Here is a 13,635-nt window from a genome sequence, read left to right as displayed (position 1 = left end):
CTCAGTGGGCAAGAAAGATCCCACACTGGGGCCGGAGAGATAGCATGGAGGTAAGGCATTTGCCTTGCAAGCAGAAGGACGGTGGTTCGAATCCTGGCGTTCCATATGGTCTCCCGAGCCTGCCAGGAGCGATTTCTGAGTGTGGAGCCAGGAGTAACCCCTGAGTGCTGCCAGGTGTAACCCAACCCCCCCAAAAAGAAAGATCCCACACAACCCCACCACTGTACAGGGAACCCCTATTGTCTCCCATCCCCCAGGTTAGCCGAGGGTCCAGATATTTAATACATGCATAATAAACTCACCTCTAGGGAACACGTGGCCTTTCCGGCTCTTTCTGCGCAGAGACATGAATCTCTGCACCCCACACACTGAGTGAATCAGACACACGCAGCCCCCACAGTCCCTGTCGCTCCCTCCCCCAACCTCCCTGTTCTGCCCAGGTCTCACCCTTGTCCCCTTTGCTCACCGGCTACCTTGAATCTCCTCCTCCCACTGCTCCCTACAATCTCTGTCCACCTGCAATCTGGCCCCAGTTTCATTCCCCCCATATCCCACTGCAGTGCCCCTGGAAGCCATGTGGTGGCGATGTTCCCCCAGCCTTGCCTGCCCCTCCGCTCCCCTGTTTCCTCCCTGAGTGATTTGTTGTCCAGAAGGCTGTTTTCTTCGGGGTTGGCCGTATTGGCGGTTCAGCATGGGCTGTCTTGGAGGAATTTAGCTGGATCTGCCCCTCTGGGCAGGGAGGTAGGGTCGCAGGGATGGGGTGGGGATGGCAAGGAACCTCCATCCAGTCAGTGGCTTGTGACACTGGTACCCCAGGCAGCCTCTTCCATCCTCCTGGGCCCTCCCAGGGTGGGGCTGGCTGCTCCCCAGATCCTGACCTCATCCAGTACCACCCTCTGTCCCCCCAGCTAAGCCCATCCCTTCTTGTTTCTTTTCTGGGTCATGTTGAGTGGCCAAGTGACCCTGAGACCATATGGCCAAATGTCCTTCCTACCAGGTCACCAGGAAGGGGTCAGGAGAGTTGCCCCCACCACCACCCTTGGGTACACCCCACCCCCTCTGGGGTCAGCTGAGGGAATGATAGACAATGGCCTGCCACTAATGGGGACCTCGGACCCTCAGATCCTCTCAGAGTCAGGTGTGGTCTTCTTGCCCTCTGCCAGTCCCCGGAATGGCCTTTTTCCTGCAGAACTTTCTAGAAACACAGCATGAGGGGGTCCCTCTCCTCCTCTCCTCCCTGCCTCTCTGGGTCAGACCCTCCCTGACACTCCTTCCCCAGGAGCACTGAGCCGGGAGGCTGCACAGGGCCCAGGATACAGAGGTGTTTGCTGAGGATTAACAGGAAATCAAGGATAAGAGCCGGGAGATGAATCAGGGATTTTTCTCTGAGACAATTAATGATTTCCCCCAGCCCCCCTCCCCCCCCCAGAATGGGAAGAGAAAAAGGAGGAGGAGGAGGAGAAGGAGGAGATTTAAGAGGAGGTAGAGGAGGAGGAGGAGGAAAGACATGGGAAGGACATTGGGGTATAGTCAGGGGCATCTCTTGCCTTCAGAAAACAAACTCTCAGAGCTGCACCCGGACCCCTAAAGCCCTGCCTGGACCCCAGCTAAGCCCTGCCCAGACCTTCAAATTCCAGGCCCCAGCCCCCCAAAGCCTGTCCAGCCCCTCCAAAGCCCTGGACCCAGGCTTCTCTGCCTGTAGATCCTAGGTTAGCATTTTCCAAATTAGGAAACACTTCCTCACCCTGGAGTGCTGCAAGGATCTGGGGGGCAGTGAAATCCCCTGCTGTGGTTGGGTGGACAGCAGCCCAGTTATACAGAGGCTAACTGGACCCTCAAAAGATCATGTTCTGAGAAGGGCCAATGGCCCATCCTTTTGGGGCCCCATTCTTTAGTCTTCAGGGCCCCTGGGGACCAGAGAGCTGGTTCCCTCTGGGTCATGTGGAATATTATGGTGCTACCTGTGCCCATTCTCCTGGTCTGTGCTTTCTTCACCAGAACCTTTTGTACTGGGCACCAGCTCTGCTCACGGGGCTCAGACCTGCCAGTTTTCCAGGCAGCCTCATGGGGGCACTTCTGGATCTGTCTGTCTATCTGTCCTCTGAGCTCCCCTTTAGAAGGTGTGCGGGTCTCTGATCTGTGTCCTGTCCTGTTGCAGGGTCCAATGGCCGCAGAGTGGTGACTCGGGGCTATGTGGCTGCCCTGCTCCGTCTCCACCAGGACTGGTACCGCCATGACCACACTGATGCTTTTGTGCCCATCCGCCGGGCACTTCTGCGGTGCCTGCGGCGTGTGGCTGCTCTCCGCTCAGGTCGGGAGGCCATTCTGGCTGCTCAGGGTCTGGAGATGCTCTACAGCACCACGAAGGTACCCCTCAGACCCCCTTGCTCCTCCCATACTGCACACACAGGGGTGGTGAGCAGCTGGGGGGGTCCATGTGTGCGGAGACAGGGGATCACGGGGGAACCCTAAAGCAGAGAGACGTAGTTCAAATCCCCGCTCAGTACTGGGGAATATGGGGCTCCCTCCAGTCTCAGTTTATCCTCCCCTTCAGACCATCTAGGGGAGATGATGTGGCCAAGCTGAGGGGAACTTGGAGGGGCAGAGGAAGCAGCTTAAATAGAAGCTGGCCAGAAACACTTGTGGTGTGGGAGGGAAAGTGGGGGCAGGCGTGAAGCTTGAGTAGGGCCCCTCAGACCATGAAGGGCAAATGGAGGAGCTGGGCCCACCATCTCCAGGGAAGACCCCTGGGGGCTTTTCCTCCTGCACCCCATGTCTAGGTTTCCATAGCTTTCACCCTCAAAACAATCTTGGTTCAGCTCCCATCCATGTGGGGACTCTAGACATAGCATGCTTGTTCCTGATGCCTGATTGTTTATTTGTTGTTTTGGGACTACACCCATGGTGCTCAGAAATCACTCCTGGCAGGCTTGGGGAGACCCTATGGGATGCTGGGGACCGAACCTGAGTAGACTGCATGCAAGGCAAATGCCCTCCCTGCTGTACTATCACTCGGGCCCCTCTGACACCCATTTCCCAACTTCTTTGGGGGCTCAGATACTTCCCATCCAAGGTGCTGGTGTGGATACAGGGTGCATGCATGGATCCCACTCATGGCACTCATTCATTTCTCACCTAATTCTCCCCAGTCACGGTGGAGCTGGGAACTTGATACATCAATTCAGGACTCAGAGAACCCTCTGGGATTCCAGAAACTTCCCCGGGATGAGCTGAGAGTAGATGATCTTTAGGCAGACAGGGCCCTGTGAGTCATGGGCAGGTCCCAGCCCAGACACATCTGTCTGTCTCTCCCTCTGCAGACCTGCTTGGCTGAGAGTCGTGTTGAGGCCCTGGTGGCCGAAGGGCTCCAAGTGCTCCGGCAGTGCCACCCCAGGGCCCCCCTGCCCCTGCTCATGCCTAGCAGTGCCTACTCCTTCCCAGTGCCTGGATGTGACTCCCCTGAATCCACCCACCACCCCTGTGAAGGTAAAGGAGAGTTGGGGTTCAGGCACCTGTCCAGATGGGAGTGTATGTGTGATCCTGTCCATCATCTGTCTATATGTCAATCTCTGAGACCTATGAACAGGGAAAACTCTCTGTTTCTGTTGCCCTTCATTTTCCACAAAAGACAAAGGGGGGGGTCATTCGAGCAAGCTGGGAATATAATCCCTTCCTGTCCCTTGGGGAGGCCACCAAGGTAAGGGCTGATGGATACCAAGTGGTTCTGGGCCAAGTGGGAATGGCCAAGCCCATTAGGATCCTGGAAAGCAGGGTTTTCCTGTCCCCAAGAGAACAGGCTAGGCACAGAGAGAACAACGGTGGCCTTGCTTACCATTGACCCAGGTTTGACCCCAGCACCCTGAACCTGCCAGGAGTGGTCTCTGAGCTCAGTGCCAGGAGCCAGTCCTGAGAATCTCTGGGTGTGGCTTCAAAACCAAACCAAAAAAGTCAAAAATCTTGGAAGATTCTAGTGTTGGTTTCACCTTCTACCCCAGGTGGGTATTACCAAGGTGCTTCTGGACCTTGGATTAAGCTCAGTTGGATCCAGTTCCAGGGGAGACCCAACGCCTCAAAGTTGGGTGAGGAAACCCATGCCCCTTGTTCCAGGGTCTGAGCCACATGAAGCCCTTGGTGGGTGCAGCATGACCCCGGTACCATGCATGGGAAACCCAACCATGTGCCCTTTCTACCCTCCCCACAGAAGATCTCGAGGATGATGATGATGAAGATGAGCTGGACAGAGAGCTGGACCCTGAGGATGCGAAGGAGGAAGTAAGTCCCGCCTCCTTGCATGGGCCCATTCTGGAAACTGCCTCCCAGCCCAGTTGTCTGCTGTGCCCAGATGCAGGCAGAGGGCCGGTGGCTGCCAACTTCATTCATCCATGGTTGCCCCCCAGAACTCAGAGCCATGGTTCCCTGAAACCCAGGGGTCAGCTGCTGACCCCAATCACTAGCTCAGCAGCTGGGGGGGTACTCAGGCAGGCTCCCGAAGGCATCTCCCCTTTCTCTGCTGGCCTGTCTCCTATCGGGTCTCTGTCTGTTCTGAGTCCTTCTGTCTCTGTGCCTGGGCATTGGATGCCACCTAGCCTCCATCCCAGACAACTCCCAGGGTACCCATGTGGGTTCGACCACAGATGTCCTGCTGGATTTCAACACAGGGGGATGGATATAGTGAAGTTGGGGTCTGAACCCTGCACTGGAGAGACTTGGGGGCATTATTTTGTGTGTGTGTGTGTGTGTGTGTGTGTGTGTGTGTGTGTGTGTGTGGTAGAGTTTACTGACATCCCAGGCCTCCATCCCCTAGATGCCACTTGTCCCTCCCTCCACTTGTCCCTCCTGGCTGGTTTCCCGCTGCCTGCTTTTATGTTCCTAGGGACCAAAATTCCCTTCTGTCTGGATCCCGATGTCTGGACTCCTGATAAGTCCTGAGTTCCAGGGGATGTGGCCCCATCTCTCGAGGCACCTGGCCCATGTGTCCTTCCACCAAGGGTGAACCGGCTCTTTCCACTGACCTCACCCTGGTGCCGTGCAGAGAAACCCAGAGGCAATTGGTGCCTTTGTGGGCTTCCTAGGTGCAAGTCCACACTTGCTGGCTTTGTATTTGCTCTGATCTCTGATCTATGCGTCCGGCCGCGCCCCGCCCCTATCTCCTGTCCCTTTCCCTGTCCTTGTTCCCTGTCCCTCTTTCTTCATCACTGACCTATCTGCTGAGGCGTCTCATGTTCTTTATTCGCCTGTGTTATCTGTCGTGGTTGTATCTGCTGATCGATGCATTCATTGATCATTCAGTCCTGCCCATGCCAGCTCTCTCTCTCTCTCTCTCTCTCTCTCTCTCTCTCTCTCTCTCTCTCTCTCTCTCTCGCTCTCGCTCTGTATGTATGTCTGCTTGTCTGTTTCCATCTCAGTCTGTTCCCCACCTCCCTGTCCGACCACTCAGCTCTGTCCAGCCAGATTCCCCCACCCCACCCCATACCTCTCTCCCTCCTTCCCTCCTCTCCTCCTTTCTCAGCTGTCTGGACAGAGACTCGCTGTCTCCATCACGACCGTCACACACCTTGCCGGCAGCCTAACCTGGCAGAGCAGAGGAGTCCCTCTGCTCCCTCCTCCCCTCCTCTTGCTCGACTGGGCGCTGCTCCTGACCCTACGGCGTTCTCGGGCTCTGCTGATAAATAGAATCATTTCGGAAGCCATCAGTAGCAAATTGGTTCTTGGCGGCTGCGGAATGATTTGAATAACACAGGCCGATCAGCCATCCGTCCATCAGTGCCCCTGCTCCCCCTTGGGTAACGGAGCCTTATCGCCTGTTTAGGTGTTTAGGATGATGCTGGATCAGCCCCACACCAGTGCCTTCAGCATATGGGGGCTCCCTCCCTGCTCTTCACAACCGCATGCTGGTGACTTGTCGAGAAGCCCAGCAAGGATGGAGTGGGAGTATCTGGACTTTTGTGGTGGCTCCAGCAAACTGGGTGTCCCCTGGGAAACAGGGCAGCCTCTGCTGCAGACATGAGGCTGGGAGACAGACAGACCCTGAGCCTTCTCAGTTCTGGAGTCGCTGCCAGCAAAGCTGGTTGACTTTGTTCTGGCAGGGGCTGAACTTGGAGCGTGGAGATCTCTGGGCTTTGAGGGCTGTCAAGGAGAGAAACTGCCATCATGGCAATGAGAGACATTGGCAGTAGGTCCCTCAGGGACACATTTGTTAGACTTGGAGAAACTGATGCATAAGGAGGGGTAATGGGTTGAGAACTCTCCCTCACCTACCTTCCTTTTCCTTCCTTCGTTCCTTCGTTCCTTCGTTCCTTCGTTCCTTCGTTCCTTCGTTCCTTCGTTCCTTCCTTCCTTCCTTCCTTCCTTCTTCTTCTTCTTCCTCCTCCTCCTCCTCCCTCCCTCCCTCCCTCCCTCCCTCCCTCCCTCCCTTCTTTCTTTCTTTCTTTCTTTCTTTCTTTCTTTCTTTCTTTCTTTCTTTCTTTCTTTCTTTCTTTCTTTCTTTCTTTCTTTCTTTCTTTCTTTCTTTCTTTCTTTCTTTCTTTTCTTTCTTTCTTTCTCTTCTCTCTCTCTCTCCCTCCTCCCTCCCTCCCTCCCTCCCTCCTTCCTTCCTTCCTTTTCTTTCTTTCTTTCTTTCTTTCTTTCTTTCTCTTTTCTCTCTTTCTCTCTTTCTCTCTTTCTCTCTCTCTCTCTCTTTCTTTTTTTTTTTTTTTTCTTTCTTTCTTTCTTTCTTTCTTTCTTTCTTCTTTCTTTCTTTCTTTTCTTTCTTTCTTTCTTTCTTTCTTTCTTTCTTTTTCTTTCTTTCTTTCTTTCTTTCTTTCTTTCTCTCTCTCTCTTTGAGTTTGGGGGCCAAACCAGGCATTGTTCAGGGCTTACTCCTGGTTCTGCACTCATAAATCACTTCTGGTGGTGCTTGGGGGAGCCTATGGGATGCCAGAGATTGAACCTGGGTTGGCCATGTGCAAGGCAAGCGCCCTTCCCGGCTTAGGCTGTGCCTTCTGTGTCACTCGCCCTTGTACGAGTCGTTCCTCACTTCTGTCTGTCCCCTCCCAGGATGATGATCTGGAAACGGACCTGAGCAAGCTGAGCTCGGTGCCAGTCCTGGACCGGCCGAAGGAGGATCTAGAGCAGTATGCAGGCCTATGTCCTGAGCTCACAAGCTGCTTCCGGGTAGGGTGGATGCAAGTTTCATGCTAAGGGGCCTTGCTGAATTTGAGGTGGTGAAGTGGTGGCTGGGCATGGGGACAAACGAACATCTGCAGACAGAAGTCATAGCCCCACATCTAAATCTGCTTCCCTGATGTTGCAGCTCGGAGGGGCAGATGGAAGAACGGGCTGGGAGACCAGTGGGGTGCATGCAGGTCCTGTTGTTGGACAGGACCCCAAGGAACTCAGGATGGGACAGTCCTTTCCTGGGGGTACCAAGTGTCTGTCCCCTGTGAGAGAACATCTTTGGCGTTTTTTCATGTCCCTATCAGAGAGGGAACCACAGACGGGTTTCCTGGGTCTGCTTGTTACTGGAGCAAACTGAGACTCTTTCTCCCTGTGAGGCTCCCACGTCCTGGGGCAGCATTTTTATTTTGTTTTGTTTTTTGGTCCACACCCAGAAGTTTTCAGGAGTCATTCCTGGCAGGCTCAGGGGACCCTATAGGATGCATGGATCAAATCTGGGATGGCCTTGTGCAGAGTGTTGGTAACTATCACTCTGGCTCCCATTTATTTTGGGGAGCACCTTTGTTGACTTGTGGTTGTCGGAAGTATCAGGCAGACTCAGTCTTATCCCCCATAAGCTGTGCTGTCCTGTTTACCTAGAAGGGACCACAATGACGAACTTCTCTGCTTTCTCCAAAGGAGCTGGAGTCCCAGCATGGGGCCCATCAGAACTTACACTCGCACCCATCCCCAGCCGATGCAACCCTGGAGCGTTGGGGCTTGAATGAGGACCTCAACTCCTTGAGGGTAGAAGGAGGAGGCAGGGTGCGGGCCTCCTCCTGAGCACTGGGAAGTTGGGGAAGGCACCATGCCTCTGGCTCCAGGAGAAGATCCTCCATGAACCCAAGCCATAATGCACCACTGGAGGAGGGACCGGCTCCACATTCTTCCCAAAACGAGACCCCCAACTGGCAGGCTGAGGTCATTGATGGGGATGCGTGGACGGGGATGCCATCTTCATGGGGCTAGAGTTGCTGCTGACATGCTGGAGAAGCTTCTAGAATCTCACTCTGGACAGATTTCCTTCCATGACCCCCGACTCTATGTGGCCAAGTCCAGGAGCACGCGGCCTGTGGCCAACTTTCAGAACTTGGCCTTTCCCGACCTCTGGGGCCATCAGCCGCCGCCTTCAGCCCAGTCCCTGCTGAAGCGCAAACATGGCGTCCAGAGGTAAGTGGGACCCAGCCTGGGACTGTCCTTCTCCTCTTGGGTACCTTTTCTCTAGGCACTGACCGGTCCGTTACCTGGGCACATGTCGCTGCCTCTGACCCTGTTGCCTGCACTTGGGCCTGAGAGTTCTCAAAACCAGCCATGAGCACAAGGCAGGCTGAGGCTCTGTCCTCAGGCCAGACCTCTGTCCTTGCTCACTGCAGACCTCCAGTTTTGGGGGAAAGGAGTCTCATTCCCCCCAAACTTGGACTTCACACAGGAAAATTCCTGGGAACAAGCCTGGATCCCGTGAAGGTTGTTTTTTCTTTTAATTTTTATTTAATTTAGTTTCAGTTTTGGCTTTTGGGCCACACCCAGCGATGCTCAGGTATTTACTTCTGGCTCTGTGCTCAGAATCAATCCTGGCCAGCCTGTTCACGGAGCAGGGGCGAGGCAGGAAATCTGGTGTGGCTGGGCTGTGTGTGTTTACGGCGTTTGGCTCTTGCAGAGGGAAGATCCTGGAGGACATTTGGAGACTGATGCAGCCTCAGGACATCCTCAACCATGTGGTGTTCAGCCTTGATGATGATGTGCCTCGGTGGGTGACTCGAGCTTCTGGGGGACTCTGGGTGGCATGAGAGTACGGCTGCTCCTCAGACCCATGGCCCCTGAAAGGGGACCCCTTTTCTGGCTCAGTGGCAGCTCGACTCAGTGCCCCCTCATATTCCCCTTTGCCCTCACTTCCCCTCTCACCCCTCATGTCCTGTCATGACATCCAACATCTAGTCACACTGCTCTCACCGACATCATCCTCCCAGGCCCCCCTATGACCCTGCAGCCGGCGCCCTACACTTCTTCTCAGGATTCGAATCTGGAAACCTCCGCAAAGCCATCCGGGTACGAGAGTAAGTGTGATGCTGTGGGAATCCCTGCTTCTCCTCAGTGATGTCCTATCCCCATGGAGGTGCCTGTCACTGGGCAGGTTACAGCATGGGAAAGGCACCCCCCAGAATCTGGGAGACACTGTTCACCCACAGGCAGAGGACCAGGCAGGCCCAGAGGAGAGGGTGAGCGCAAGCGATAGAACAGGTGGAGGCACGACAGGGTCCATTATGGCCCCCCAAATAGGATAGCGACAGAGCAGAAGTCATCCCTCCTGGGCTGGGTCTGGCCTTGTGTGTGACTCCCTGGTACCAGATTTGTTTTTCCTTTTGTTTTTATTTTGTTTTGGGGTCACACCTGGTGATGCTCAGGGATCACTCCTGGCAGGCTTAGGGGACACTATGGGATGCTCAGGATTGAACCCAGGTCAGCAGTGTGCAAGGCCAGAAACCTCCCCGCTGAGCTGTGGACTGACCCTGGGAATCCTGGGTGTCCCTGAGCCCAGCTCTGGCTCCTTGTGCCAGGTTCGAATACGACCTGCTGATGAACTCAGATGTGAACAGTGCCCAGCACCAGCAGTGGTTCTATTTCCGGGTCAGCGGCATGAGGCCCTCTGTGTGCTACCGCTTCAACGTGGTCAACTGTGAGAAGCCCAACAGCCAGTTTAACTATGGTATGAGCTTGCCTTCGATCCTGGGCCTTGTGCTCTCGGACTCTTTCACCCAGCAACCTCGAACCCTCAGAACCCTGGACTCCCCTTCCACGCTCCGGCACTCTGTGGGCACTGTGCCCAGGTGTGGATCCTGCCCACTACCTGCCTCCATCATAATTGGCATCCTTTGATCTCCCAGCCAGCATTCTGGGGGCTGAGGGAGACATATGGGCCTGAGGAAATGAGGGGCTGAAGGCCTGGAATCAGGTGGAAACAGGGCAGCCCCACGGCTGTGGCAGTGGCAGTCTGGGGGACCAGAGCTGCCACCCAGGCTCTGGATACAGTCTAAGTCAATATTCCCTTAGGGCTTGACTTCTTCCTTCCACCCTTCCTTTCTTTCTTTCTTTCCTTCCTTCCTTCCTTCTTCCTTCCTTCTTCCTTCCTTCCTTCCTTCCTTCTTCCTTCCTTTCCTTCCTTCCTTTCCTTCTTCCTTTCCTTTCTTCCTTCCTTCCTTTTCCTTCCTTCCTTCCTTCCTTCCTTCCTTCCTTCCTTCCTTCCTTCCTTTTCCTTCCTTCCTTCCTTCCTTCCTTCCTTCCTTTCCTTCCTTCCTTCCTTCCTTCCTTCCTTCCTTCCTTCTCCTTCCTTCCTTCCTTCCTTCCTTCCTTCTCCTCCTCCTTCCTTCCTTTTCCTTTCTTCTCTCCCTCTCCTCCTTCCTCCCTCCTTCCTTCCTTCCTTCCTTCCTTCCTTCCTTCTTCTTCTTCCTTCCTTCCTCCTTCCTTCCTTCCTCTTCCTCTTCCTTCCTTCCTTCCTTCCTCCTTCCTTCCTTCCTTCTTCCTTCCTTCCTTTCCTTCCTTCCTTTCCTTCCTTCCTTCCTTTCCTTCCTTCCTTCCCTTCCTTCCTTCCCTTCCTTCCTTCCTTCCTTCCTTCCTTCCTTCCTTCCTTCCTTCTCCCCTCCCTCCTTCCTTCCTTTTTTCTTTCCTCTCTCCCTCCCTCCCTCCTTCCTTCCCTCCCTCCTCCCCCTCCCTCTCCTTCCTTCCTTCCTTCTTCCTTCCTTCCTTCCTTCCTTCCTTCCTTCCTTTTCCTTCCTTCTTCCTTCCTTCCTTCCTTCTTCCTTCCTTCCTTCCTCCCTTCCTCCCTTCCTTCCTCCTCCCTTCCTCCCCTTGCTCCCACACTTACTTCCTTTCCTTTCCTTCCTTCCTCATTCTTTCTTCTTTCCTTCCCTTCCTTCCTTTCTTCCTCCCCCTCTACCCTGCAGGGATGCAGGTGGCCTTCTTCTCTGTGAAGGAGGCCCTCCGTGGCAACCCTTCCTGGACCCGGGTGGGAGAAGAAATTTGCTATTACAAGTAAGTGACGGCCCTTCACTCCCCACTGCTCCCCTGCCTGTACCCTGCCTCAGCTATTCTCTTTGCCCTTGGGAGAAACAGCAGGGTCTCAGGCCCCAGGCCTGTGCTTCTTTGAGACCCCCGGAAAAGTGCAGACATAGCTGTGGGGTGTTGATGATGTAGGGAGGGCCCCTGGAACGAATCTGTTACGTGTGGTTCAGCTGGGGAGACACTATGGGGATATGAATGGGTGACAGGTCAGTGTGTCAAGGTTCAAAGCTAAATCCAAAGGCAGTGTCCCCATCCCTTCTGTCCCTTAGGAGCATCTCCATCATAATGAATATTCAGATTGTCTATATCTTAGCATGAAAGAATCAGACACACTTACTGAGGTGACCATTTCTGTTAGTTAAAATTTATTTTTTGGGGGGTGGGAACTGCACCTGCAGTGCTCAGGGATTACTCCTGGCTCTGCACTCAGACATTACTCCTGACAGGCTGGGGAGGGGGGAATGCATATGAGATGCCAGGGGATCGATTTATCTTTGCTTCCAACTTGCTTGGCCAGTGTGATGTTTCATTCTTGAAGATGCTTGGCGTCAATGTTATGACTGTTTCTGCCTACATTTTCCTCTATGTACCTTAATGGTTTCAGGTTTGATATCTAGGTCTTTAATTCATTTTGATTTGACCTTTTTTACATGGTGTTAAGAGGGGTCTGAGTTCCTTATTTTGTATGTACCTGACTAATATTCCCCAGCACCACTTGTTGAAGAAACTTTTCTTCCCTCACTCTGGGTTTTTTTGTTCCCACATCAAAGATTAATGATCATCTACCTGAGGGTTTGTCTCAGAAATATTCAAGTCTATTCCATTGAATCTGAGGAGCATTTCCTTTACACATCAAACTGAAATTCCATAATAAGGAAAAAGAGAAAATAAACCCAAAACTGAACAAACGCCCTAGCAGGCAGGTGGGGCCAAGTCAATCTTGGCCTGCTCGCCTCTAGCTTCTAACTCAAGACAAGACCCTTCATTTAGTGGGATCAAGTTGGATCTCTCTGAGACCATGCCAGGCCCTGGGATTGAGAAGCTATTATCAGAATGGGTTCAGGATGTGAGAGTGAGAGAGCGAGCGAGCTCTGATGCTTATTTCCAAGCGAGGACAGAAGAGTTATAGGGGCCAGGGCCTGTGTCTGAATCAGATTTAAGGGCCCAAACCACTGCATGCAGGGCTGTTTTGCATCTATATGATTGTGGCCAAGCAAAGCCAGTGATCCCTGGAGGAAGCTGCATCAGATTTCACTTCTGTTTTTTTTTTTTTTTTTTTTTTGGAGGAGTGATGACCAGACATCATAGGTGTTGCTTTCCCATGTCACCTCCCTGGTTTTTGTACTCTCATGGACTCCTCTAGGGACCTTTGCAGTGTTTTAAGGGCCAAAAGCTTTTAGGCTGAAAACCAGCTCCAGATTTCCACCAGCAGGAATGGGGGGAAAAAAAAAAGAGAGAGGAGAGAACAGGAAATGCTGCATTATGGCCTGCTCAGTGTGGGGCTGGGACATCCTCTTCCTTATGAAAGGCCTTGCTCTCTGGAGGTGCCAGAGACTGGAGCCTGGGAGCAGGTTCTAAGGGAGCCCTATGTCACTCCCAGTATCTGGGTTCTTTTAAGGATACCCTCTGTGGCCAGCGCAGTGGGGTGAGTCCACTTGTCTGTGCCTCCAGGAGAATCAGTGGGCATCATTACGAACCGGTTCCTCACTGCATTATACTGACTTCAGCCTATCACCCTTGCCTGTAGTTCCCAGAATGCTCGGAGATACCACTCCCCCCACCCCTCTCCCCCGTCACTGTCTCCAATCCTCTCCTCTTCCAGAAACCACTATCGCCAGAGCTCCAAAGCGGCCTAACTACACGCCTCACTTTTCTCAATCACCTTCCCGCATGCCGGAGACACCCTGCTACCTGGGCCTACAACTTCCCCTACACCTACTCAGCCCTTATTGGTAACTCGAGCATGGGGAGCATGGGGAGGGAAGCAGAAGGTGGTGACTGGATGGTCCCGACTGATCCCCCCCCCCTCGCTGTCTAACTCTCCTGTTTCTGAGCCCCAGCAGTAGCAGCAAGGCTGAGCTGGCTAGAGCTTGTTTTCCCCTCTTAGGCTGCAGCCCCATTGCTCGTTCTTGAAGAGAGGAGGGAAGGACTGGCTGTTGGTCCCTTGGTGGCTTTCACTTCTAGAAGAAGAGAGTGGTACCCAAACCAGATGTCAGGTTTCTCTAGGAGGTGTGAGCTCTTGGGTTTCTCCATCCCCGGCCTCCCATTGGCTTCTGGATGCTTCCTTAGGAGGGACATTTTCCTTCGAGCAATCATCCCAGGATAGATTCTCTGCGAATAAACCCAGAGGGATGAGCCTGTGTCCCCAGGTTCAGGTCGAAGGGT

General features: G+C 53.6%; 1 protein-coding gene across 1 annotated transcript in view; it reads left to right on the top strand.

The window, feature by feature from the left end:
• The window catches only part of AGBL1 (AGBL carboxypeptidase 1), a 119,622-nt gene that overhangs the window by 15,987 nt on the left and 90,000 nt on the right, over positions 1-13,635 (top strand). The window contains 12 exon segments of the mRNA XM_049783946.1: positions 2,159-2,367; positions 3,321-3,486; positions 4,202-4,272; positions 7,036-7,152; positions 7,834-7,976; positions 8,065-8,364; positions 8,852-8,941; positions 9,162-9,248; positions 9,750-9,898; positions 11,133-11,220; positions 13,073-13,154; positions 13,157-13,200. Of these exon segments, the coding sequence (XP_049639903.1) occupies positions 2,159-2,367; positions 3,321-3,486; positions 4,202-4,272; positions 7,036-7,152; positions 7,834-7,976; positions 8,065-8,364; positions 8,852-8,941; positions 9,162-9,248; positions 9,750-9,898; positions 11,133-11,220; positions 13,073-13,154; positions 13,157-13,200 (1,546 nt within the window).

This window comes from Suncus etruscus, chromosome 11 (genome assembly GCF_024139225.1).
Source record: "Suncus etruscus isolate mSunEtr1 chromosome 11, mSunEtr1.pri.cur, whole genome shotgun sequence".
Taxonomy (NCBI): Eukaryota; Metazoa; Chordata; class Mammalia; order Eulipotyphla; family Soricidae; genus Suncus; species Suncus etruscus.
This window is presented reverse-complemented; position numbering and strand designations above follow the sequence as displayed.